The sequence below is a fragment of the Rhinolophus sinicus genome, chromosome 2 (assembly GCF_057876585.1).
Source record: "Rhinolophus sinicus isolate RSI-liver-muscle chromosome 2, RSI-T2T, whole genome shotgun sequence".
Taxonomy (NCBI): Eukaryota; Metazoa; Chordata; class Mammalia; order Chiroptera; family Rhinolophidae; genus Rhinolophus; species Rhinolophus sinicus.
In genome coordinates, this window is record NC_142502.1 from 170,058,443 (window position 1) to 170,082,239 (window position 23,797).

At 50.6% G+C, this 23,797-nt stretch overlaps 1 protein-coding gene across 5 annotated transcripts in view; it reads left to right on the forward strand.

Moving 5' to 3' along the window:
* The window catches only part of GALNT14 (polypeptide N-acetylgalactosaminyltransferase 14), a 186,479-nt gene that overhangs the window by 161,693 nt on the left and 989 nt on the right, over positions 1 to 23,797 (forward strand). For all 5 annotated transcript variants that reach the window (XM_019735395.3, XM_019735396.3, XM_088796228.1 and 2 more), the window contains 5 exons: positions 8,038 to 8,164; positions 10,357 to 10,449; positions 14,449 to 14,532; positions 14,973 to 15,117; positions 22,867 to 22,986. In XM_019735395.3, coding sequence (XP_019590954.3) covers positions 8,038 to 8,164; positions 10,357 to 10,449; positions 14,449 to 14,532; positions 14,973 to 15,117; positions 22,867 to 22,986 — 569 coding nt within the window. The remainder of the gene's footprint in view (positions 1 to 8,037; positions 8,165 to 10,356; positions 10,450 to 14,448; positions 14,533 to 14,972; positions 15,118 to 22,866; positions 22,987 to 23,797) is intronic.

The following is a 23,797-nucleotide window of genomic DNA, read 5'->3' on the forward strand; positions in this document are numbered from 1 at the left end:
TGAGTACATGAAGGTGGGAATTTGGAAGTCTCCATGTAGGATGGGGTGATCAGAGGTTTGATGGGGTTGGAGAGTGATGGATGCTCCTGCTGCAAAGGAGAGATGATGCAGAGCTGGGGAAGGAAGGTGCATGTCAGAGAGAAGGAGTTTCTACTCCAGGGTGTGGCAAGAGGGGCCTCCCCATGCCCCGACTCACCAAGTCCTAAAGATCTGCAACCTTCAGCATTGCTCACATCCATTCCCCCCCTCTTCGTCTCCAATACTCTCCACCACTATTCTACTTCCCCCAAACCCATCCTCCCACACTCCTGTCAAAGTGCTGTCTCTGAAATGCAGATCTCTCCGTCCCTCCCAGGCCTGCCAGCCACCAGTGGCTCCTCCTTGTTCTAAGGATGAGGCCTACACCCCTCAGCTGGCCCCTTCCTTGGCCTTGCCCACCTCTCCAGCCTTCGGTCTGGAGGCGCTGCCCAGACATGCCCAGACTCCAACGACCTAGCCCCAATTCTCTACCACGCTGAGGAACACAACTCTGAGGCCGACTCCCCCAGGACTTGGACGCCTTCCCTGCCTCCTCTCTCCCTTACCCTTCCCTTACTCTGTGCCCCTCAGCACCCTGCTTCCCTCTTCACTCTGGCCCTGAACCCTCTCACGTATTTGTGTGTTTATTCATCTGTGCCTGCCGCCTGCTTCCTGCTAAACCTGGATCAAGGCAAGAACAGTCATCCAACTTCTCGTCCTCCAGGCCTGGGACGGTGGAAACTGCTCTCTAATTGTGTGTTCAAAAGCAAGGGACTGACTAGGAAGGGGAGTGAGGACGGGAAGGGCAACATCTCTCCAAGCTGTGAGGCTCCACTTAAAGCAGGTCTCGTTGCACGAAATGGAGCCCACGGAGAAAAATAACAACAGCAGTTCTTTCCTTTCCAAGAAATGGGATTTCTGTGTGTTCCAGACATGTTTGTCTATTTTGCATTGATTGTACTTCACAGCATACACATCCATGAGATTATGGGAAAAGGCTCTGGCTAGGGTAATCACGACGGTCCGCAGTGGCTGCTGCCCTTGCCCGCCCCTTCTCACTCTCATCTGCTGGAAGCAGCCTCAGCTGCCTGGTGAAAGCCCACCCCCCACGCACTCCACCACCTGACCCTGGTATCATCATACCTACAAATGTTTCTAACAGGAGCTGAATAGTTTTGATAATTACATCTGCAGTTCAGCAGAGGAATAGGCTTTAGAGAAATGTGGCTTTTAGCCTTTTTTTTTTTTTTAGAAGTGGTTTTGCATTAAAATTGCATACTCCAACTCCAATTTGCATAACACAGGACACCTAATATATCTGATACATCTACTCAACTTCCAGCTGCATCTCACTTTTAGCTTTTGGTCTTTAGAGATAAATGGAAGCTGTTGCCCAGTAAAAAGTGTGCACATGCCCGTGTGTGTGTGTGTGTGTGTGTATGCCCGTGCACACACACGCATGTACACATTTCCAAAAAAGGAGGCTTTATCACATATATGAAGGGTGAGCATGGGAATCCTGGGTTTAGAATGGGGGATTTCTAAAGCATAGCAAATACAAAAAAAGACAGTGCTGAGAAAAGAGATGAGGTGGGGCTCAGACAGCCGCCACCAGCACCAGCCACCATCCCCCATCCCCAGAATGTTACTCAGGGACATCAGGCTATGTCCGGCTTGGCACAGGCACACATGTCTGTGAACGTGGGCTATGGAATCAGGCCCAAGTTTGAATCCTGTACTCATTACTCGTTGTGTGTCCTTGGAATAGTTACTTCATGTCCCTGAACCTGTATCCAAGTTTTTAAAGTGATTCCTGTGGTAGGGAAATGGTTCCCCCATAAGATATCCACTCCTAATCCCTGTGTTAAAGAAAAACATTAATCTGAGACTTGTTAAAATGGTAAGGAAGACTTCATTCATGACTATTGCCATAGGTATCAAGACTACAGCAATAGAGGAGGGAGATGGGGCTCAACTCCAAATATAACAAGAGCAAGTGGGGATTTAGAGTCAAGGAGCAGGGGAGGGTGTGGGTGGATAGAAATTATTAACAGGGAACATCAGGGGTGGAGGGATTCATGCTAATGTGACCTCCGGCTTCTTGCCAAGGTACTTAGATATCAAGGGTGGGGGATTCTCTCTAAAGCGGCTTAGCAGAATTCTTGCTGCCACTGGGTAATGTAGGCCCAACAAGGACAGAAGCCCAGGTCAAGACTTGGTCGAGAAGAGGGAGCCTGACCAACATTTGGTCAGACACCTTCTTGTCACGTAGAACTTGTCAGGGTGATACCTTACATGGCAGAAGGGACTTTGCAGATATAATCCAGGAAGTTGGGAGGTGATTCTGGATTATCTAGGGGCCCAGTCTGGTCACATAGCCCATTTAAAAGCAAGGAACTTTCTCTGGCTGGAGACAGAAGACATGGAAAAGAAGGAGAAGTCAGAGAGATTGGCAGCCAGAGGGACTGGGCTGGCTGCTGCTGGTTTGGAGAGGGCAGCATGGAAGTAGCTGAGGGAGGTTCCTGGCCTACAGCCAGCGAGGAAAAGGGACCCTCAGCCCCAGAACCGTGAGGAGCTCAGTTCTGCAAACAACCTCAGTGAGCTCATAAGCAGATTCTTCTTCAGAGCCCCCAGAAAGGAACAGATCCTGCTCACACGTTGATTTTGGCCTCGGAGGCTCTCAGCTGAGGCCCGACCAAATGCACATACCAGGTTAGTGTGGTAATTTGTTACGGCAGCAATAGAAACAATTATACCGCCCTATCACGGGGCTGCTGTGAAGATTAATTAGATAACGTGCAGTGCCTCTGCTTCCCCTTCAGGCTTCATGGGAGCAACATTTGTTAGAGGAGCATTGTGTCAGACCTGCTAGAATAGTTTATCCCTTCAGCTTTCTCTTTCTGCCTCGCCCTTTCCATGCGTGGTGGCTCAAGATGAGGGAAATGGCCTCGTCTGAGAAGCATCCAAGTCTGAGGAAAAGTCATCTTTTCCCCACGATGGAGAGTAAAGTGAAAGCAGGCCACTGCTCTGTTCCTTGTCTGGGCTGCTTGCTTAAGTCCCCAGCCCAGGTGAGACCCCTAGAGACCATCCTTTTCCATTGGGAATATGCTAAGATAAAGGGTGCCACCATGGTATTCACAATTACATGGCCCTTGGTGGTCACGGTGTGACTGTGGTTACTACTTGTTTAAAAGTTGGGGACCTGGATGTAGCCATGATCGTCCCAGATTCAAGGTTGTCTTTTGTGGGTCGGTAAGATTAGCTCTACTTGAGTCCATGCACTCATTAAAAAATAATAACAGCTTTCTGCCTCGGGAGTCCTTGAGAACGTAAAGACTATCGAAAGGAAAGGTCCCTGTCACCGCATTTATGTGTGGACTTATGAGTGAAAATAGCAAGGTGACTCTGTCTTTCTGCCCACCACTTTCCACTCTATTCCCTTTGTTCTCAATAGATTTCAACCTGACCAAGGGTAAACTGGATAATGTCACTATGTGTACAGTAGACGCCTATAGACAATATATGCGACTTCATTTAAAACAGAGGGCATTGCATTGAGTGGAGCCCATTCTAATGCTCTTTCTGCTTTTGCACAGAATCCAGGCCATAAAATGAAATTAGAACCTTGACCAATGGCCTACCAGTGGTATGTGAATAGCTGTGGGTTTAGTCCCTAGGGAGAAAGCTGTCCCTTTCCCCCTGAATTCCTGTCCACCATCGTGGGCGTGTCAGATAGACGTTGGTTCTGGTGAAGGGTACACAGCTTCTAAGCACTCGTAAAGCAACTGATGGATTGATGGGGAGATAGAAAGAGGTAAAAACGAAGGGTGGAAAGGACAATTTGCTCTCAAATATTAATCTGAAGTTTAAAGAAAATGAGAAGATAATAGTTCCCCTAATAAAGACGGAATAATTACACATCTCCCCACTTGGAATTCAAAGGGCCAGGGAGATTATGTGGGTGCTGATTCGCCCAGAACCCCCTACAAACTCCCTTCATTGTCTTTTTTTTTTTTTTTTTTTCCCTCCTACATTGTCATTTTGCTCCGTCCTCCTTCATGTAAGAAAGTGATGACTTGGCAGGACCTGCAGATTTGGAGAGTGAGGATTAGGTCTGTGCCTGGAGGGCCCCCTGCCTCCCACCTCCATCTGCAGCAATTCTGATGTCTGAGCCCCCACTGCCTGGGGCCACAGAATGACAAGTCTTTCCCAGAGGCTTCAGCGGATATCTGTGAATCACTGGGCCTGGCTTGTAGTCCTGGGAGGATACACATCGTTTTCTTGAAGTCAGTGATGCCGATAAGGGTAGGGCAAATCTTTGTCCTAGGTTTTAAATACTCTACACTACGGAATCATTACGCTAATCTGGACACTCCGAGTTGCATCACCCAGACTGCCCTGACTCGGACAGCAGCGCAGCCATGCACTTTAGGTCACATGTCTTACATCATCTCAGTGACAGCGACCTGGATTCCAGAGGAGAGAACCTATTACACAGCTAATGGCTGTAGAATCCTATTGCGGCATCGGTTGACCTGGAGGAAAACTAAGACACATTCGTCCAGAGTGGAGGAATGACTGCATGAGGCAGAAATGTGACTGCTGATTGTAGATCTGTCTCTCTTGTTAGTTTGTGAGCATGTTAAAGTCAGTATCTTTGTATCCACAACTGTATTGGCTGATGGGGGTGTTCAGTACTGAGGGAGAGTGGAATCAGGGAAGAGCATGAGTTTTGGAGTTGGGGAGATGTGTTTCGGTTCCCAGCTACCTGCTGTCCATTGCCCTGTCAGAACTATTTCTGCATCATGAAAGAAGAATATGCACAACCATGAGTGAGAGTGTTGGGATGACTAATAAGCTGCCACCTGAGGGAGGACCGAACAAAGTCCAGCCCAGAGGTAAAGGAAGGGGTCATTTTCCTCCCATGGCTCATGCCTGCAGAACTCACGTACTCGGAAGCTTTAGGCTAAAGCACCAGACACAGGAAATGAGGAAGAGAAGTGGTGTCCGAGGTGGAAGAGAGGAGGCCGGCTGTGAGAGCGTGCTGACGGGGTAGAAGACACACGGCATCTGGTGGTGTCCTGAGCACCACGACAGAGTGTCAGGCAGCCCTGGACGCTGGTGCTGGAGCCCAGAGTAGAGCTGGGGCTGGCGGGATGGAGGTGAGTCCTCATTGTCGAGGGAACGTTGCATTCAGATGAGGAAGCAGCGTCAGAAAGACACTCGGAGACAGAGCCTTGGAGTGAAGAATGCCAGGAGAGCAGAAGGAATGTCAAGAAGACCCGTGTCAAGTGACAGTATTTTCCAAGGTGTGGACCTATACATGACTGTGGCAGAGGGGAGGGGAGTCGGAAAAGAAACATGCTGGGCAAAAGGAACACAGGAAAAGAAGCAGGTTGCAGGGGTGTCTGGGGGGGAGGGGCGTGAAGGGGGGTTGAGGCATAATTTGGAGGGAGGGGTTCACTTTGCAAATGAAGAGGGGCATATGTCTCATTTGAATACATGGAAAGGATGAGACCATAGCTGAAATGTATGCATATTTTTGGAAGAAAGCTGGCACAAAATTTGTAGGTTATATCTAGTAAGTAAGTCTTCCATCTCTAGTTTTGAGGGATTAGAGTGTGTTCCTTTTTTAGGAACAAGAGCAGACCCTGTCTTGAGATCCTGGAGAGCACAGTAGACCTCAGGCCTGTTAAGAAGAAATCCGGAAACTAAATTCGCACATGTACTAACATAATTCTCTGGACTGACTCCTTCAGCCCCTCAGTGCACTCACTGCAAGGCGAAGAGGTGGTGGTTGGCCATCGGCTAAGCTCACTCATTGCTCCATATCTCCTGCAAACACCAACCTGGGGCACACGGTTCCAGCAGTGCCCCCAGCAAACGCCAGATCGCTGTGAACCGTGGACCTTGATGAAAAATCAAAATCTGAAATGTTAAGTGCATGAATTTCAAGTGCCTCCTGTGGCAGAAGAAGGAAGTCGGAAGTGGGCATAGGTGGGCGATGCCATTGGTGTCCATGTTTTAGAGAGACTGGCTTCCGAGGAACATCTCGTCGTAATTGTCCCTGATCTTTCCATCACACTTCGAGTTTTCAGTTATTCTCAAAATTTGATTTCCTGTCGACAACAATCCTGTGGAGTATTTTTATGATCTTTGTTTGACATATGAGGAGACCCAGCCTTAGCAAGGCCAAGCATGGCTTCCCACGGATACTGCAGACCCGGAGCGGCTGACCCCAGAGCCAAGCTCTTCCCGTTTCTCTCCCACCCCATGTTCTTTCCATCATTTGGTAGCAACCACAAGACGTTCTTTCTTCATCCTGGTAGTCACATTGTTCGCACTCTGAGGAAACTCCTGAGACTGAACTATAGCCTGTCCTGGATAGCACCTGGACAGGTAGAGGGGCAGGTGTGGAGAAGGTGGCAACAGCGGGCTTGGGGTCAAGGAAGCTTTGCCTGCAACTCTGGCTTTTCCAGGGACACATGGCAGAAGACAATGGGGGACAGACAGGTAAAGGGTGGCTGAGGACTGGTGAGTGAGAGCAGGTTAGGATCAGGATGAAAAAGAGGTCCAGGTACCTGCTTAGGGAGTTGGAATGAAGGGAGCTAGAAGGTAGGAAGTGGGAGGGACAGCAGATGAGAGAGAGGACACATGGGGAAGAGACTGAGGGAGGTGGAACCCAACATGCTGGAGAGAGTGAAGGACACATGTGGTGGGAAAGCAGTGGAATACTTGCATCTTCATTCCCGTTCCTGGGCACCCAGCCTGCTGTCACACGGCCCCTCCAGGGGGAGTCACTCACAGGCATGGATTTTTCCTGAGCCAGCCTGTCCTCCTTACACTTGAGCTGGACTGCAGAAGCATGGGCTAGGCAGGAACTCCCAGATGGGAAGCTGGCTTTTCCCACCCATGGCATATACCCCGTGGGGTACAGGAAGGCAGCCTGCCCTGGGTGCCATCAGTAAAGGGCTGCACTGTCTGGAGAAGTTAAAAGCAATAATAAAACTGCCTAACAGTTTTATTATCACTATGCCCTGGCAATTCTGAACAATGGAGCCACCTTGGTGTGCCATTGCTGCCTTCTGGGGCAGAAACACTGCTCCAAGTCTGCTCGCAAGCAGCCCCAGGGAGAAATGCATGCACCAGCCTAATCCCTGGGCCTCTGCTTACCCCACCCCTCCCACCTCCACGGTGTCCCTGCAGCAGCAGCAGCCTCCAACCATGAAGAAATGGGTATGTATGCAAAATCTCCACCCAGGGAGGCACCCCCAGCAACAGCTTTGAAGCTTCTGGCACATTCTATGTCTGCTCCCAGCTGTCTGGGAGGGCTACGTACGATCCAGGTGCCCCTGCAGAGTGATAGAATTGCAGTCTGGGTATTGGGCGGTGCTCTACTGCACACATAGTCCAGGGGCATCCTGGAACTGGTCATCTCTGTTGCATCCCAGCCATGTGGTCTGCTCGCCTGTCAGACTGTGAAACTCACTAACTCCATGACAGCCACTTCCGTCTGGAACTTGACGGTCCGCAAATCCTCCCATATTTTCAAATGGGAATTCTTCTTGGTCCCAGTTCTAAACCTCTGGGCTCCCCCGAGCCACTGTGGTGTCTTCCACACTGAAACCTCCCATGTGTTCAAAAGCAGTGCTCTCGTGGCCCCAAGCCTTCTCCTTTCCAGGCTCAGGCATCGCAGCTGGTCCTCCATATGTTCTATGTGCGGATTCAGATATGTGTTCCTCCTCTGTGCAGGCCCCTCTTCCCATATGAAATCATACCACCCTCTCAAGTGTGAATTATTATCATCCCTGTTTGCAGATGGGGAAACTGAGGTTGCCCAGCCAGTGGCTTGCATAGTCTGGCTGTTGACTCAGCTCTTCACCCCGCACCCAAGGCTGGGTGCAGTGGGCCCTCACTGCTGCCTTGGACCTGGGGTTCCCTGGTGCCTCACAGCTGCCATCCTGTGACCACCTCCTGTCCGGGGGCAGAGCCATGATGGGGCGCATGGCTGTCTTGCAGAAATCTCCTTCAGAGTGTGGATGTGTGGGGGCAGCCTAGAGATTGTCCCCTGCAGCCGAGTGGGCCATGTCTTCCGGAAGAAGCACCCATATGTTTTCCCGGATGGAAACGCCAACACGTATATAAAGTAAGTGCTCGTCCCAGGGGCTCCATGCGGAGGGCAGTGGCAGAGGGCTGCAGCTATCGCTGGTTCTCTGGTAGGTTGCCTGAGTCTTCTGGGTGGACAGGAGCCATGTGTCACACGCTCCAGGCCTCTGCTTAAGCAGGGAGGTCAGGCCTGACCATCCAGCATTAGGCAGGCCCCCAGGCTGGACAAGGCCCTGCATGAGCACTTGGGGGCTTTAAGTCACTGGGCGGTGCCATCCTGCAGGTCTCAAGGCTCTGGCTATTTGGGGTTGTTTGGGATCGGGGAAGGGAAGTTGTTTTATGCCCCTAAGTTCTAGAAGATCCACTGCTCCCACCTTCAGGCTGGGCCACCAGGGAAAAGGTCCTTGGGAAGTTTCAGGAATGGGGAGGCACAGTGCAAAGAGGCACATGCCTGCTCCATGGCCTGGCGGGTGCACAGAAGGAGTCCAGGCTGAAGCAGGCTCGGGGACCTGGGCTCCCCTCCTGCCCAGGGCAAGGACCAAGATTCCAGGGACTCAGTGACCCAGGGGTGCACACGTGCCTGTGCCTCCCCCCTCCAGATACCCTTTGCTCAATCTCTTCTCTTGCAACCTTTCTCTTTTCCTTTAAAAATAATTCATGTACATTCCTTTTTCCCTTTTTGTCACTGTTCCTCTAGCAACTTCTCTCCTTTTCCCGAGTCCTCTTGTCTTTTTCTCATTTGAAAGTTTCACTCACCCATTTATTCCCACCTTTCCTTTTTTTTCTCCTGTTATTTGGTCCATTTGGAGGAGGGAATTGCTAAGCACCTCGTTTGTTTTTTTTCTTCCTTTGGGGTGTCACTTTCCTCCTCTGTGTTCTTCTGTACTCCGTTTTTCACACGTCTAAACAGGTAAGGTCACATCCTGACATAGCAGTCTGGGAGGAGGTGTAGGTTTGAGCCATGGGAAAGTTAACACCTATCCTGGAAAGTGGTGGGCAAGAGTGGGGCAATGAGAGACCCAGCAGGCAGGAACAAAGGGGGAACAAAGGTAGGGCTGCTTCAGCGCTCAGGTTTTTAAAGGGCAAGGTGAGCTGGGGACATCTGGTGTAGGAAAGCTGTGTGGCTGTGCTGTAGAAGGGGGCCAGCCTGGGAATAAGGGGGCAGAGCCTTGGCCTCCAGAACATTCGTTGTCCTTGAGACAGGGCCCTGGCCAGTGGGCATCCCGCATGCCACCAGTGAGTCATTGAATAGTTAGAGAAATGTGGTGCAGCTGTCTCCTACGCAGCTTCCAGTTTGCTGATGGGTCCGCCAGTGGAAGGGCCAGCAAGGTAATAACTGCCATCAGTCCCCCAGGAACTGGGCTGCATATGTATAACTCATTTCAGGTCCACCAGCTTGGAAGGGCTTGCCATGCCCTTCTATCAAATGCCTGGAGGAGCACACCATCTTTAGTGAGACCCCGAGTTCACGTCCAAGGGCCTCAGCATAGTCTGCTCCCACACTGCACCTGGCTCCTGGCTGTTTTCCAATATATTATTTCTCTATTCTGGGGCTCTTCCTGCTGTCTCTGCCTCCCTGACTGCTGAATCAGTGACAATCTCAGTGTCTACCTTTTTTCTGCAACCTTTGGGGTCAGACTCAGAGCAAATACCTGACTGGAAAAAAAAAAAAAAATACAAAACTTAAGTGTGGCTAAACGTCTAACAGAGATGGCTTGATTACTGAATTCTGTCCACCTGCTCCAAGCTAGTTGCTTGGGCTACTGGAAAACCGTGTGTGATTGGCTTTCCTCTTGGAGAGCTGGGACCTCATCCTGTTGCTGTGTAAAGGGGAACCACCTGGAGCAGGAGCCCGTGGACAGCCTGAGGCAAGATGGCGAACGTAGGCCTTGCTCTCTCCTCTTGGTTCCTGGCACCATATGGATGCCCCAGGCTCTCCTGGCACTTTTCTCCCCATGATTTCTTCGTTTCTTTTTTTTTGAGAGTCACAGAAGTTCAATTTCTGGGTAATTTTTCTGGTGCGTACCTTTTGGGGAAGAGTTTGTCATTACTACTAAAATCCTGTGTCTTGGGGAAGGCGTCTTTGGAGATTGGGTGGGATTTAGTGGAGCTCAGCAGTATTACTGGGCCACCTGGTTAATGCTGCCAGCTAGCCCACCGGTGTGTATTTTAACTGGATACATCGCAGGTCCTCTTCGATAGCCCCTCACTGAAACTCCCTTTTCCCCCTAGGAACACCAAGCGGACGGCTGAAGTGTGGATGGATGAATACAAGCAGTACTATTATGCTGCCCGGCCATTCGCCCTGGAGAGGCCCTTTGGAAAGTAAGTGACCCTGCCGGTTGATTTGTGCAGAAAGGCAAGGAAAGCCCCGGCTCATAGGCCCAAGGCAAAACGGTCCTGGCAGGCCTGTCCGCTTAGCTGGTCTCCTGAGCTGCTAAGCCCCGCCAAGCCCCAGGCTACAGCTGTTCTCCTTGCATGTCCCTCTTGCTCCTGCCCAGTTCTGGGCATGAAGGACTTTAGGCAGCTCTTGTGGAATGACGATCTGGCAACCCAGACCACCAGCTCAATGGGTGGGGTTGTCCTTGTTCAAGGGACCAATATTTCCAGTTTTTTACAAAGGTAGGATGTGGAACTAAACAGCCTTAGTGCCTCCAGGTCTGACTGCCCTCCTCCTACTTCTCAGTCACCCGGGTTTAAATTCTCCTTCCTACAAGGAACGTAACCATTTAACTGTCCCATACAGCAATGCTGCAGCTTCATGGGGGTAGAAGAGGACAGGGAAAAGAATTAAGTGCCAGATACCATTACAGAAGATACCTCATTAGTCCTCCCCAAGCTCTAAGATGTGGGTGTAATTACCCCTGTTTTACAGATGAGATGAGTGAGCCTTCTCCAGGTTAAGGTACTTGCCTGGATCATACCACTCTCAGAGGGGGATGAGGCTCAAACCTGTCTGATTCTAAAACTATATGATGCTGCATTCCCCAACCCGAAGCTGATTTGGGAAGGGAAAAACGGGCAACTTCATTTATGTTATCTGTCTTTGGTGGGGGGTGGGGGGTGGCAGTATTGGCTTTTTGCCAACTAATGTCACTCAGTCAGACTAAGGCGGAGGAGCAGATGGGATTTTGCAGCCTACACCTCATAGGCCAAGCCCATCTCTGTTCAGGAGGATTAAATTGGACCCCGCCAAAATGATTTGCACCTCTGAAATTATTAACCCAGGCTGTTCCTCCAGCTCTCTCAGAGCCTCCTAAGGCGTTTGTCTTAGACCTCATCCACCCCTTTCTTCACTTCCTTCCCTCTCCAGCTTGGATTCTATTCTCTTGCTTAAAGAGAGTGCTTAAAAGATGTCCTGAGGTCCTTTGTCCTGCTGTGTATCCATCAACACCCGCAGGCAAAGTTTTCTCAATCCTGGATGAACCTGATTCTGTACTTTTTTCTCCCCTTGCACTCTTGCTGCCGAATGGTCCTAGGACATATAATACGAGCTGGTACTGCCAGCACTCGGTAGCCATCGCTCAGGGAGGCCCTCCGTATGCCTACTGGTCCTGCCACCTTTCCTGGCCAGCGTTCTCCATTTAAACCTTTTCTACTCTCCCCAGCTGCTGAGTCCACCCCCCCTTTCTTTCACTCACAGCAGATGACACCTTCTGTTTTATAGATGAAATAGATGGCCTCAACTTCCCAAGACAAACCAACCTATAAACGTCACTGTATCTGCGCCATCCTTCTCTGTCTCTTTCATCTCGAAGGACGAGGTGTGCCTCCTGCTGTGACAGGCCAGCCCTCCACCTGTACTCTAGCGGCACTTTTTATTTCTGCATTCATTCATAAATCAACATTGATCGAGTTCCCACTGCCTGGATTCATCTCCTGCCTCCTGGCTCAGGGCTTCTCAAACTTTAATGTGCACACAGATCTCGCAGGGAGCTTGTTAAAATGTGCATGCTGGTTCAGTAGGGCTGCATTTCTAACGAGCTCTCAGGTGAGCACATACTGTTGGTCCAAGGGCCTCATTCAAACAGCAAGGTTCCAGGGCGATGGTTCCTCCATCACAGTCACCTCGGGAGCTTCAACACCTACTGGTGCCTCTGTTCCACTCCCAGAGTTGATACAGTTTGGGGTGTGGCCTGGGCTGTAGAATTTTAAAAGACCCCTCCCTCAGGTGATTCTAATGTGCAGACAGTGTGGGAACCAAGGTTCTAGAGGACTTTGCCCTGCCGTGTCTCCACTCTATCCCTGATCACTCGTCTGTCTTCTCTGTGGCGTGGTTCCCATCAGCACTTGAACGTATTCAGTGTCTTACACCTTAAAATAAAAAAAAGGAAGAGGAGGAAAGAAAACGACAAAAACTCCTTCGCTCCAGCTTTGCTCGTTACTCATGTCCTCTCTCCTTCAGAGCCAAGCTTTGGGAAACAGCAGCCTGCATTCGCTGTCTGCAGTTCCTCCTTTGTTATCCGAGGCCGTGTGGCCCCATCCGCTGGGACTGCTTCTACCTGGCTCACCCGTGGCGTTCTCTGTGTCACCCCATCAGTCTAGTCTTCTCCCACCTCTCCCCCGTTACCGTATGCTTCTCATCTCTGGGTTTCCCTAACTACTGTCCTGCTTTTGTCCTGCTGCTCAGGCTCCACCCTTCTTGGTCCGGTGTGCAGCCTCAGTTTCCTCTTTCCACCCATATATGCTGGTCTTCCCCCAGGGTCTGCCGTAAGCCTTCTTCCTGCACATTCTCCCTGGCATCAACCACCGCTTCTGTGCTGCAGATACTCGCGTCTCTGTCTCCAACCTGGGCCTCTCTCCTGAGCTCCAGTCCCTTATAGCCGAGTATCGACTGGACATTTCTGCCTGGATTCTCCCAGGCTCCTCCAACCCCTCCACTTTGCGCCTAAACTTGCTCGTCATCCCATATTCCCCATCTCAGTGAACATTCTTCTTGCATCCTGTTGCCCAAGGCAGAAATATGGGTGTCAACCTTGACTCCTCCCCTCTTCCTCTCCCCTCACTTCCAATCACCACACCCTGATGACACATTCATGCACTGAGGACCCAGGTCCTTAACACTCAGCATTCAGCAGTTACAGCTGCCTCGTAACTGCTCTCCCTGTCTCCACGCTTTGCATAGGTGGAAAAAAAAATGTCATTCCTGTCCCGGGGAGCTTAGAGTTTGGTGAGGAGATGTGGTTAGTGCTCAAGAAGAAGTCTTGGTGCCATGAGAATGCCCGGTACAGTCTTAGGGGATAGAAGGAGGTGTGCTGTCCAGATGGAGAGAAGTGGGGGGACTTGAACCTGTCACTTCTCTCCATTCCCACCCCCATTTTCTACCTGAAAGCATGATCACCTAGGTTTCTACAGCTGCCTCGTAACTGCTCTTCCTGTCTCCAGCTTTTCCCCATCAGACCAATTCACCATCAGTAAGATGCTCTTAAAGTGCAAACATCACCACGGCATGCTCTGCTTAGAAACCATCAATTACACAGAGCCTCGCCTCACAAGACCCTATGTGGTCTATCTTCATCTGTCGTCCCACTCATTTCCCCTCTTCCACCTCCCCACACACATACATTTGCACGTGCTCATGTTAACCTCACACAGTGCTGCTCCTGTCAACAGAACTCTCTCACTTCTTCACGTGTTCTACTCTCTCTATGCTATTCCCCTGCCTCACCCACTTTCTGGTTTGTCTAGATGACATCCACCTTTCCTTCAACATTACCGCCTTGAGCACCACTGACCCGACAAGCATGGGTACCCCTCTGAGTGGCCCCTGCAGCTCCCACGTGCCCATCCCACATCCACATAAGGTTGTGATTGCTTGTTTCATTACTGTTCTCTATTGCTTGAAAGCTCATTATATCCCACATTAGGCACAATGCCTGGCACATAGTAGGTGTTCAATACATATTTGATGAAGAAATTCATGACCAGACCCCAGAACCAGCCAAAGAGGATTCCTTGAGGCTGGGGTGGTCAGGAGTGGTATTTCAACTGCAGAATCCAGAGGGATTTGTGAGTCGGTAGACTCAGAGCCCCGACATGAATTATTAATAGCACACTGGGTGATCTTGGAGCCTTGTTTTCAATGAAAAGTGAAAACACCCCAAAATCCATTTTCAACTAAAAGCCCAAGTCCTGGTGTTATTACCGCACCATTGTGAGATTTGGCTAAGTGTTCCCACAGCTCTGTCTGGAGCTCTAGAAATCTCTCTTGGTTAATTTCTCCAGCACCCTCCAGAGAGATGTGGGCAGAGGTTGTATGTTGTGCTTCCCAGGCTGGTGCGTGTCTCTGACACAGCTATGTTTTGTCCTTGTGTCTGTCCCCAGCATTGAGAGCAGATTGCACCTGAGGAAGAATCTGCATTGCCAGAGCTTCAAGTGGTACCTGGAGAATGTCTATCCAGAACTCAGGTATCTGCCCTCCTATTTGAGCCGTTGGTGGCTGTAGGGAGAGGGGACAGCCTATAGCCAACTAGGTGAGGATTTTTAAGTATATAGAGGTCTGAGAAGACCAGTTGGCTTCCCCTTATCCCTGAAACCTGCAGAAGAGTTACATGAGGGATTGCGGTTAGCCAGTAGCAGTGTTTCTCGATGGCTGGGGCCTGAGCCTCTGGGTGTGACCTGAGGACATGGATGTGTGATCTGACTCCATTCCAGGTTCCATCTACCCTGTGGATCCTGGGTTTTTCTTTGCTGCCTTGTTCCTAGGGATATCGCCTTTCTAGAGCAGAGCAAGTTATTGTAACACAGTCCAGAGAGAAATGCCCCTGCCATTCTCAAAACACTGCCCCACCACACCAGCTGCTCCAAAAGACTAGGGGATTCTCATTTCTCCTATGGCTTTCCTCTAGAATCCCCCAGGATTCCTCCATCCAGAAGGGCAATATCCGACAGAGGCAGAAGTGTCTGGAATCTGAAAGGCAGAAGAACCAAGAGATCTCCAGCCTCAAGTTAAGACCTTGTGTCAAGATCAAAGGCGAGGATACAAAGTCCCAGGTAAGTAACTGGCTGGAGAGTCACAGACGTGTGCATGGGCTCAGCCTCTGTCACCTGGCTTTTATATGACACCAAATCCAGTTATACCCAGATCTCAGCAGCAGAGCAAGAGAAGCATGATTCCCTCACACTGGGACTGGGTTCACTCTGCCGGGTTTCCAAATGCATGGAAATTCTCTGAAAGACGTCTTACCAGGCATCATTGTGCCTATAGGAAATTGCCATTAAATTAGCAGTTTTTGAGTCCAGCATCGGTGTCCATTCGCTGTGAGCTGGGTCAGGCAGGGCAGGTAGGACAGCTACCTCCCAAATATGAAATGCAAAGAGAAGAGCATGCCGCTGGGTGATGCTGCTCCAAAATGAAATTCCTGTTCTGTGAATCTCCCCGCTGGTTTAACCCTGACCTCGAGGTAGTGACATCAGATTGGGTAAAACCATGACATCGTCTGCTGCGCCCATCTCTGGGCAGGGCTCTTATTCCTCCCTGTCCTGCCCTCAGCAGGCTTGTGGGCTCCACCTCTGCACTCTCCTGCTTCCCCCAGGTCTGGAGGAACCATGGCGCCCCTTCTCAGAAAGGTTTCCTTGTGCCTTAGTTGATTTGTCAACATAGCTCCCCCTTGTTCTGTGTTCTCCCCTCTGAGGATAGAACCGTTTGTTTAAGTCACTGACAAATTCCCAGCCAGCCTCAATCTCTATAACGTTTGGCCTGCTGGATGCGTTGTAATACATCCATCTCATAACTTCCCTCCTGGCTCTGGTGGTACTGCATGATGTTGATTCTCCTGCAATTCCATTCTTTCTATTTTCTTCGCTGGTTCCTCTCCCCAACTCTTAGACCCTTACGTTGAGTTTTCACTGAGGTTCTCAGGTCACTGTTCTTTTCCCTATAAATGGTTTCTTAGAGATTTTATCCATGCGTCCAGTTTTGGCAACCTCTTCTGTCTCATTGATTCACAAATTTTGTATCTTCATCCATCCATTCATGAATTCATTCTTTCACTCAACAAATGTCTCTGTTCTCTACTAACTGTGAAGATGCCGAGGTGAAAGGCTAGGTCGCGGGCCTCCATGGTCCCTCAGGGGATCTAATGCAGAAATAAGCAGGCAGCAGCCATTCTGATATAAATTCTGTCCTGGACAGGGTTTTGTCTAGGGCATTATAGAAGCACTGAGAGATGGTATTGAACTTATGCACGAGGATCAGGGACTTCTTCCCAGAGGACCTGAAAATGAGCTGCGTCCTGAGAGATGAGAAGGCTCTGTGATTCCAGCCCTGCACATCTGTTGTGCTCTTCTTTCCCCTGCGCCCCTGTTTCTGCAAGTCCCATCCCTTCTTCCTTCAGGAAAGCTCTTCTTGGACCCTGCGTTCACTTCTTCAGGCCTGGTCAGCCTTCCTGAACATCAGCACTGTTGACATTTTGGGCTGGATAATTCTTTGTGGTCAGCTTGTCCTGTGCTCTGTAGGTTGTTCAGCAGCATCCCACGCCTCTGCCTGACGGGTGCCAGTAGCACCCCATACACACCAGCCATGACAATCAAACTTTGCCCAGGCTTTACCAAATGCCCTTGGGGCACAAAACTGCCCCAGTTGGGAACCATTATGTTAGATTACGGCCATAGCCCTCAGTCGTTGTCCCTCCTCCCTCCCCCCATCTGGCATGTGAACATCAAACCATTGCTCCCCATCTCGAGACAGCCTTCAATGACTCCCTATTGTCTACCACAGAAATCACATTCTTGGCCTCACATTTGAAGTGTCTCACCATCAGCCTCCAGCTGGCCGAGATGTTTCCAAGAACCATCTCTTTGCACCAGCAGGACACAAAGGGGGCATGATGAAATCTCGGGCCACCCCCCCCCCCCAAAGGGGCACGAATCATCCTTTTGTCCAGCATGTATATTCTCCCCACGCGTTAGTCAGAGTTAGTCACTTAGTAGCCTGTCTCGATTATCAGATTGACTGTCCCGCTATGCTAGTGCTTGTGGTCATGTGACCCTTTGTTTACTTAATAACAGGCTCAAAGCACAAGAGTAATGATTCTGGCAATTCGGATATGCCAAAGGGAAGCCTAAGGTGCTTCCTTTAAGTGAAAAGCTGTGTATGTATAGGAAAAAATGTGTATAGGGTTCGGTACTCTCCGCAGTTTCAGGCATCCACCGGGGGTCCTGGGACACATTCTCTGTGGATAAAGGGGACTACTATATTGCTATTATTCTCACTTTACAGATGATGAAAACGAGTCCTGGAGAGATTATCCAAGGTTATAGACTAGTAGGTGATGAAGGCAGGATTTGGAAAATCCGGCTGCCACGCCATAGCTCTGCTATTGCTGCTGCTGCCAGAGTCATGGCTGGTTCTGGGGCCCTTTTATTCAAGTTCAGTCACAGGAGATGTCTCTCCCTCAGATGCTCTTCCAGGCTGTAAATATTAAAACTGTACGTTCACTCCATTTTGACTAGACAGAGCTGGCAAGAGTTCTTCTTCTTGGCCAGTTCCCAGTGGCAACCCCTATGAGGAGGGAAACAAAGGCCACACCCCATGTTGGGAATGGGGACGGAGCAGACCAGAGAGGAGGCCCCTTCCCTAGCATTGATGGGAACGGGGGCAGCAGTAGGAGTGGAGGCCCATACTCGGCGGACTCCACACCAGGCCAGGGGACGCACATGGTGCTGGCTTCTAGCCTGGGCTGCTCTCCTTTTCTTCCCACCCCTGCTCTGTCCTCCACCATGAACTCCAAGCTTAGTCACGCCCCTCTAAACTGTCCGCCTTGGGCCTAAGTGTGTGCTAGGAACACAGACCACCTCGGGAGGACAGACCCAGCGGTGAGCTCCACACACATCTGAAATCAGGCTCGGGCCATTTGGATGGGGGATTCTGGGGTCCTAGGTCACATCTGGAGTGTGATCTAGAAGGTGGGAGCAGATCCTGGGTGTTGGCCCAGAGAATTCCTTGCACTGTTGGGAAAGGAGAGAAGGGCCCAGGACCCACGTCAAGGGCAGGGCTGCCAGGGAGCTATTTGTCCAGGCCCAACCACACTGGCCTCCACTTCAGACTTCTGCCATTGTCTGGAGATGAGGCTAAACATATAGTCACTGATGTGTTCCGTTATATACCATCACACACCTTGCAGTGAACCAGGCCTTCGCATTTTAACAATCAACCCTGCAATTATCTTATGATCACCACGATACACTGGCTTTTTATGTTAAAAGCATTACTGATTCAACATAAAAACTGAAAACACACCATAATTTCTGATAACCCCTTCTGGCATTTCTTTTTTAATTCTTCGGGGCTTCAAAAACTGCAAATGCTACAGATGGCATGCGGGCAGGTGGGAGGAGTGGATTTTTTGATATCGGAGGCACCCCCTCCACAAATGCCTTTTGGGAAGGAATGCACAGGGTACACCCCTGAGGCGGGGGCCTGAGGAAACCACCTCAAGACCCCCCAGGGGAGAATGCGCACAGCAAGGCAAGGATCGAAGCCCTTCCGCTAAGTGGACCCTCTATTAGCTGCTGCTTTACTGGCATCGCAGTAATTCCGCCTCACAATTTCCCAGCGGAACATAGCTCTCTGGCCACATCTGCAGGGGAGGAGAGAGGAGAGGGAAGCAGAAGACAGGAGGGGGCTGCAGGGAGGAAGGAGGGGTTTTCCGATTCCCACTCTGCAGCCTGTCAGACTTCCCAGAATGGCTGGTGATGAATGGGTTTATTAAATGAATCCTGGAGTCAGAAATGGATTCAGGAAGGCAGCAGTGGCTGCTGAGACTGGCCTGGCTTCATTGGTGAACACCGGGGTGTCTGTTGATGAGTCCATTTGGGGACTGGCCAAGTCACAGTCCCTACCCCTAATGCACACAGGCACCCATGGAAGGAAGCCCAGAGGCCATCCTGGAGGTGGTGAGGATGGCCTCACCGCCTTCCCCCATCCACCCCATCCCCCGCCTCGGGACAGGCTGGTTAGGTGCTGAGGAGGAGGGGCTCCTCTCCTGGAAAAGGGGAATTGGTGATAAGGATGAGATGATCCAGGCCGGACAGCCTTGCAGCCGCCTTCTGTGCTGAGAGGAAGTCTCTGTCGACAGCCACTGCAGTGGGAGAAGGGACTGCCTGGCAGTGGGGGCAGCAGACTTCTCTGTAGTAAATGCACATCTGGCCACAGCTGTGAAGGCTGGGATGAAATGAGCCATGGCACCCAGCCGGGGGCTTGCTGTCTTGCACTGCATGGAGAAGCAGAGACAAAGGTTTTCTTAAGAGGAGATAACGGAAGAAGCAACATTCTGAGAGAGGCAGGCATGAAGATGAGTTGGGGGGCACATGGGCTGATCTTGGAATGGTCCAGGGCCACCTCTAGGAGGCAAGAAGCCATCATCAGCCTAGGGCAGCCGTTCTCAACTGGGGGATGGGGGGGATTTTGCCCCCATCCACCTACCCAGGGGTCGTCTATAACAGCAGTGTCTGGAGACATGTTTTGATTATTATGACTAGGTTGAGGGCACGTTACTGGCACCTAGTGGGTGGGCCAGCGAAGCTGCTAAACACCCTACAATGCACAGGACAGTCTCCACAACAAAGAATTATCTGGCACAAAGCATCAATAGTGCTGAGGTTGAGAAACCCTCTCCTCATTTTAAGGGCTTGGTCTCTGGAGGCAGCAGGCCTGTGGCTGAACCCCGCTCGGGCATTACTTGTGTGTGTGACCTGGGTAGCGTTGGTCAACTTCTCTAAGCCTCACCTATGCCATCTGTGAAACGGGGGGTAATAACAGGACATGGTTCATGGGGTTGTTTGAAGATTAAACGAGATGATGCATGTGGAGCCCACAGCCCAGTGCGTAGCCCCTGGCGTAGCGTCTCCATGAATAGTATTTTATGACACGTGAGAAGTGGCTGGGTGAGAATAGAGAAGCACTCACACATGGGAGAAGTTAGGGGGCTGTGCTTTCATTAACACAAGCCCACAGCATTTGCTGATGGTGGTGAATTTCCTGTTCAAAAATTCTTCCGTGTGGGGAATAGTAAACAAGAGAGAAGAAACAGAGTGCAAGGCAGCACTGGGGCTCTGCTGTGGTTAGATGGCCAAAGACCTCATTTATAAGGGATGCTTGGGTTCTAGGTGCATCACATTCGCTGTCTATTTAATCCTCATAGGACCCTGGGAGGTAGGTACAGTTTTATGGAAGGGGAGACTGAGGTCAGTGGTTACTCTGGGCAATGCCAGGAGCAGACCCTGGGCTTGACTGTGAACGTGGAACCTCCTTGGTGAGATGGGGTCTGAGCTGAGGGGCCACCAGCTGGCCTCAAACCTCGGCAGCCACACTGTCTTCCTTCTGCTTTCACATATATTCTTCTAGAGAATCCAGTAAAATTAAGAGGAAACTTGTTAACCTGGAGGTTTCTTGGGCTTCACACGTTTACCAATTGATGATGTGTTTCTCTTGCCTTCCACCCAAGGTATCAGTTTGCTGACATCTTCAATACACACCCAGATTAAACATTTTGCTTCTGAGGTTGACACGCAAGCAGAGACAGGGAGGTAAGGCAGGGTGAAGGACGGATGGGGCTGGAGGTGGAGCAGGGACGAGAGCCAGCATCAGAGCCAGAGGACAGACAGAGTCTGATAGTCTCTTTTCAGTAATGACACCCCTGTGCCTGGCAGCACCTGGACAGTGAGTGGCCTGTTGGAAGCAAAACTCACCTCTTGGCTGCCACCCTCTGCTGCTCTTTCACGCCAGACATCTAAGACCCCAGAATCCCCCACCCAAACGGCCCGAGCCTGATTTCAGATGTGTGTGGATCTCACCATGACTCTGGCAGCCGCAGCAATAGCAGAGCTGATAGAGTTGGCACTTACTAGTACATGACTCTGGATAACGTCTCTGAGCCTTACTTTTACCATCTGAAAAATGGGGATAATATTAATACCTACCTAATAGGATTTTCATGAAGGTTAAATTAATCTATGTAAAGCTCCCAGAGCAGCATCTAGCGCACAATGAGTTCTCCACAAATGTTAGCCATTATTAGCCATATCATCCTGGTTTTGTATCGCCTCTGTGCGTACAGACATCTTGGCCTTTTCAGCTTATTCTGGAGGAAGGCAAACGATCTGTGTAGAACAGCGACATTCACAAAGCCAGAGGAGAACTTGATATGTCCCAGGGAGTACGTCTTACAATTATTCACAGTAAAAAATTTCAAATGTATATAGATATAGACATAGATGGAAGAGTATAAGGAACCCCCATGTACCCATCCCAGGCTTTACGAATTCTCAAGTCCCAACCAGTCTTTTTTCATCTATCTTTCCATCTACTGCTCAGGGAGTACTTTCTGGTCTAAGTATTCTCCTAACACCAGCAATTTGAAAAGGTAAAAAGGGACAAAGGAATCCACAGGCAGGACCCAACCCTTAGAAACAGAGGTTCCCACTGGGCTGGTGGCCCCATCCAGGTGTGAGGGACAGGAAGGTCCCAGATCAGAAAAGGCAGCAGTCAGCATCCAGGTGGTCCAATGGGGACAGCAAAATGACCCGAACCGGTGGGAAAGGAGAAGGAACAGGCCAAGTCGCAGAAAGACATAGACAGACAGTGGAGGTCAGGAGAGGACCAGGCCAGGAGGTGGCTACCAGGAGTTAGAGAAGGTGCAAAGCAAGGGACAGGTGAACACTGTGTCAGTTCACAGAACACATGGGGCTAGAGCAGGGGCTAGGCAGCTAAGGGGCCCTTTTGCCCTTTTGTCATTCTTGGGCCAAGGAGAAGTAGCAGAGGAAGGGCCTGGTCCAGAGGCTGAGGGTCACCTGGTAGGCAGAGGTAAAGTGGAAGAGAAGGGATCCAGACCTTAATGGGGTCCTCTCTGCAGCTTCTCTCAGGGCATCCAATTCGGGAATCATCCTCTTTGTCCCATGATGAAGGCAATGGGCAGATATTCCTATTTTTCAGCCTGGGCAAAACCTCTTGGAGGTTCACAATTTGACATTATTATGTCAGCATTTTCGCCCCCTGATGTAAGAACTGGGAAGTGTGTGGCTTCTTCCGCAGTTAGTTGCTGTCTGATCTCGGGCACATTCCTCATAATGAACCTCACAGAAAGCCCCTTTTCCTTCTGTCACCAGAACTCAGCTTGTCCGTCTGGTTTCTCAGCTTCTCTCCCTTCAGGAGCTCCGGGCCCAAATGATGTATTCTGCTGGAGTGCTGGAGTGCATGCACCCTCTTGGAATAATTTATTTCTCATGACTTTCCTCTTTGCCTCGTCTCTCTTCCACTCCCTGCCTCGGAGCACTCCGTTCCTTTTGTCCTACCATCTGCCTCTTGTCATAACTCTCATGTTCTCAGGACACCAATTTAGACTCCTTTTCAAAGAAGAAGGGACATTCTAAAGATAGCTGGTGGTGGGGAGAAAGAGTGGCCTGCCAGGTAGCTGCTAGAAATGTCAAGTGCAGGGAACAGACATCGATCCAAACAAAAACTGGACACCACGCAGCACGGCTGGGGTGTTGTTTAGGCCTCCCTGAGGCGGCCTGCGGGCCCCAGGACAGTCCCCTCTATGGAGTGTGGGGACTGAGACTGCAGCTGGGGCATGATCTACGAGTCTCTGGCTCTTCAGTAGCAATTTCCAAGGTGACCTTGGTGACAGTGGATTCCTGTAGCACCCCCACACACACCTTTTCCCACACATGGGCACAGTGATATCCCACGTTGGTGACCTCCAAGGATCCTAATAGGACCCTTCCTGGCCTCTTCCTCTCCAGATCTGGGCCTTCACATACACCCAGCAGATCATCCAGGAGGAGCTGTGCCTGTCAGTCACCACCATTTTCCCTGGCGCCCCAGTGGTTCTTGCCCTTTGCAAGAATGGAGATGACAAGCAGGTAAGTGCACAGGGAGTCTGCCCTGGGGAGGGGCCGCCTTTGTAATGTGACTGCCTGTGTCAGTGTAAGTCCTGTGTGCAGGAAAAGGGAGAAACTATAGAAGAGGAAGGGTTGATAAGGAAGAGGTCCTTACGGTCAGGAGAGGGACAGAGTGCTGTCCTTGATACCACTTGTGGTGCCAGCACCAGTGGTCAGCTTGTCACATGAAAACCCATTGACCTCCTAGGACCCCTGCGTGCATGTGCGTCTTGTACTATCCTGTCTTACTCCGATGCCCACCTGGGATCCCAGAGCAGGAGAGGATTGGGACAAAGCCTTCAGGGTCACAAGGATGAGCAAGGCTCAGACCTTTGCCTTTCGGGGCCTTGGGCTCTAGCTGGATGTCCACCAAGTTCCTGGCACTCTGGGTACACCACATGCCCAGTTCCTCTAGCAGCAAGGTGTTGGCTCCACTCAGTTCCTTGCCAGTTGGGTACTGGCACTAGGGGGACTGAGATCCAAATGCCATGTTATGTATTGCTGGCTGTGTGGCTCGTGACAGGTGACTAGATCTCTCTGAGCTTGTTTGCTCTTCTATAAAGTGGAGTTGATCATACCCCCCACATGGGGTAGCTGTTTAGAGAAATGGACTGAGACGGTCCATGGTAGTTGGTCAGTGGTGGTTCCCCAATAGGTGTCCATCCCCTCCCTCCTTGTCATGTGAGGTGATGTCTAGGAAGCAGCGGTATGAGACCCTCCTTTCTGCGTGCGCCCCCCAGAGTGATGATGACAGAAGCAGAGATTTGCATGTTGCCTAGGAGCCCCACCTACC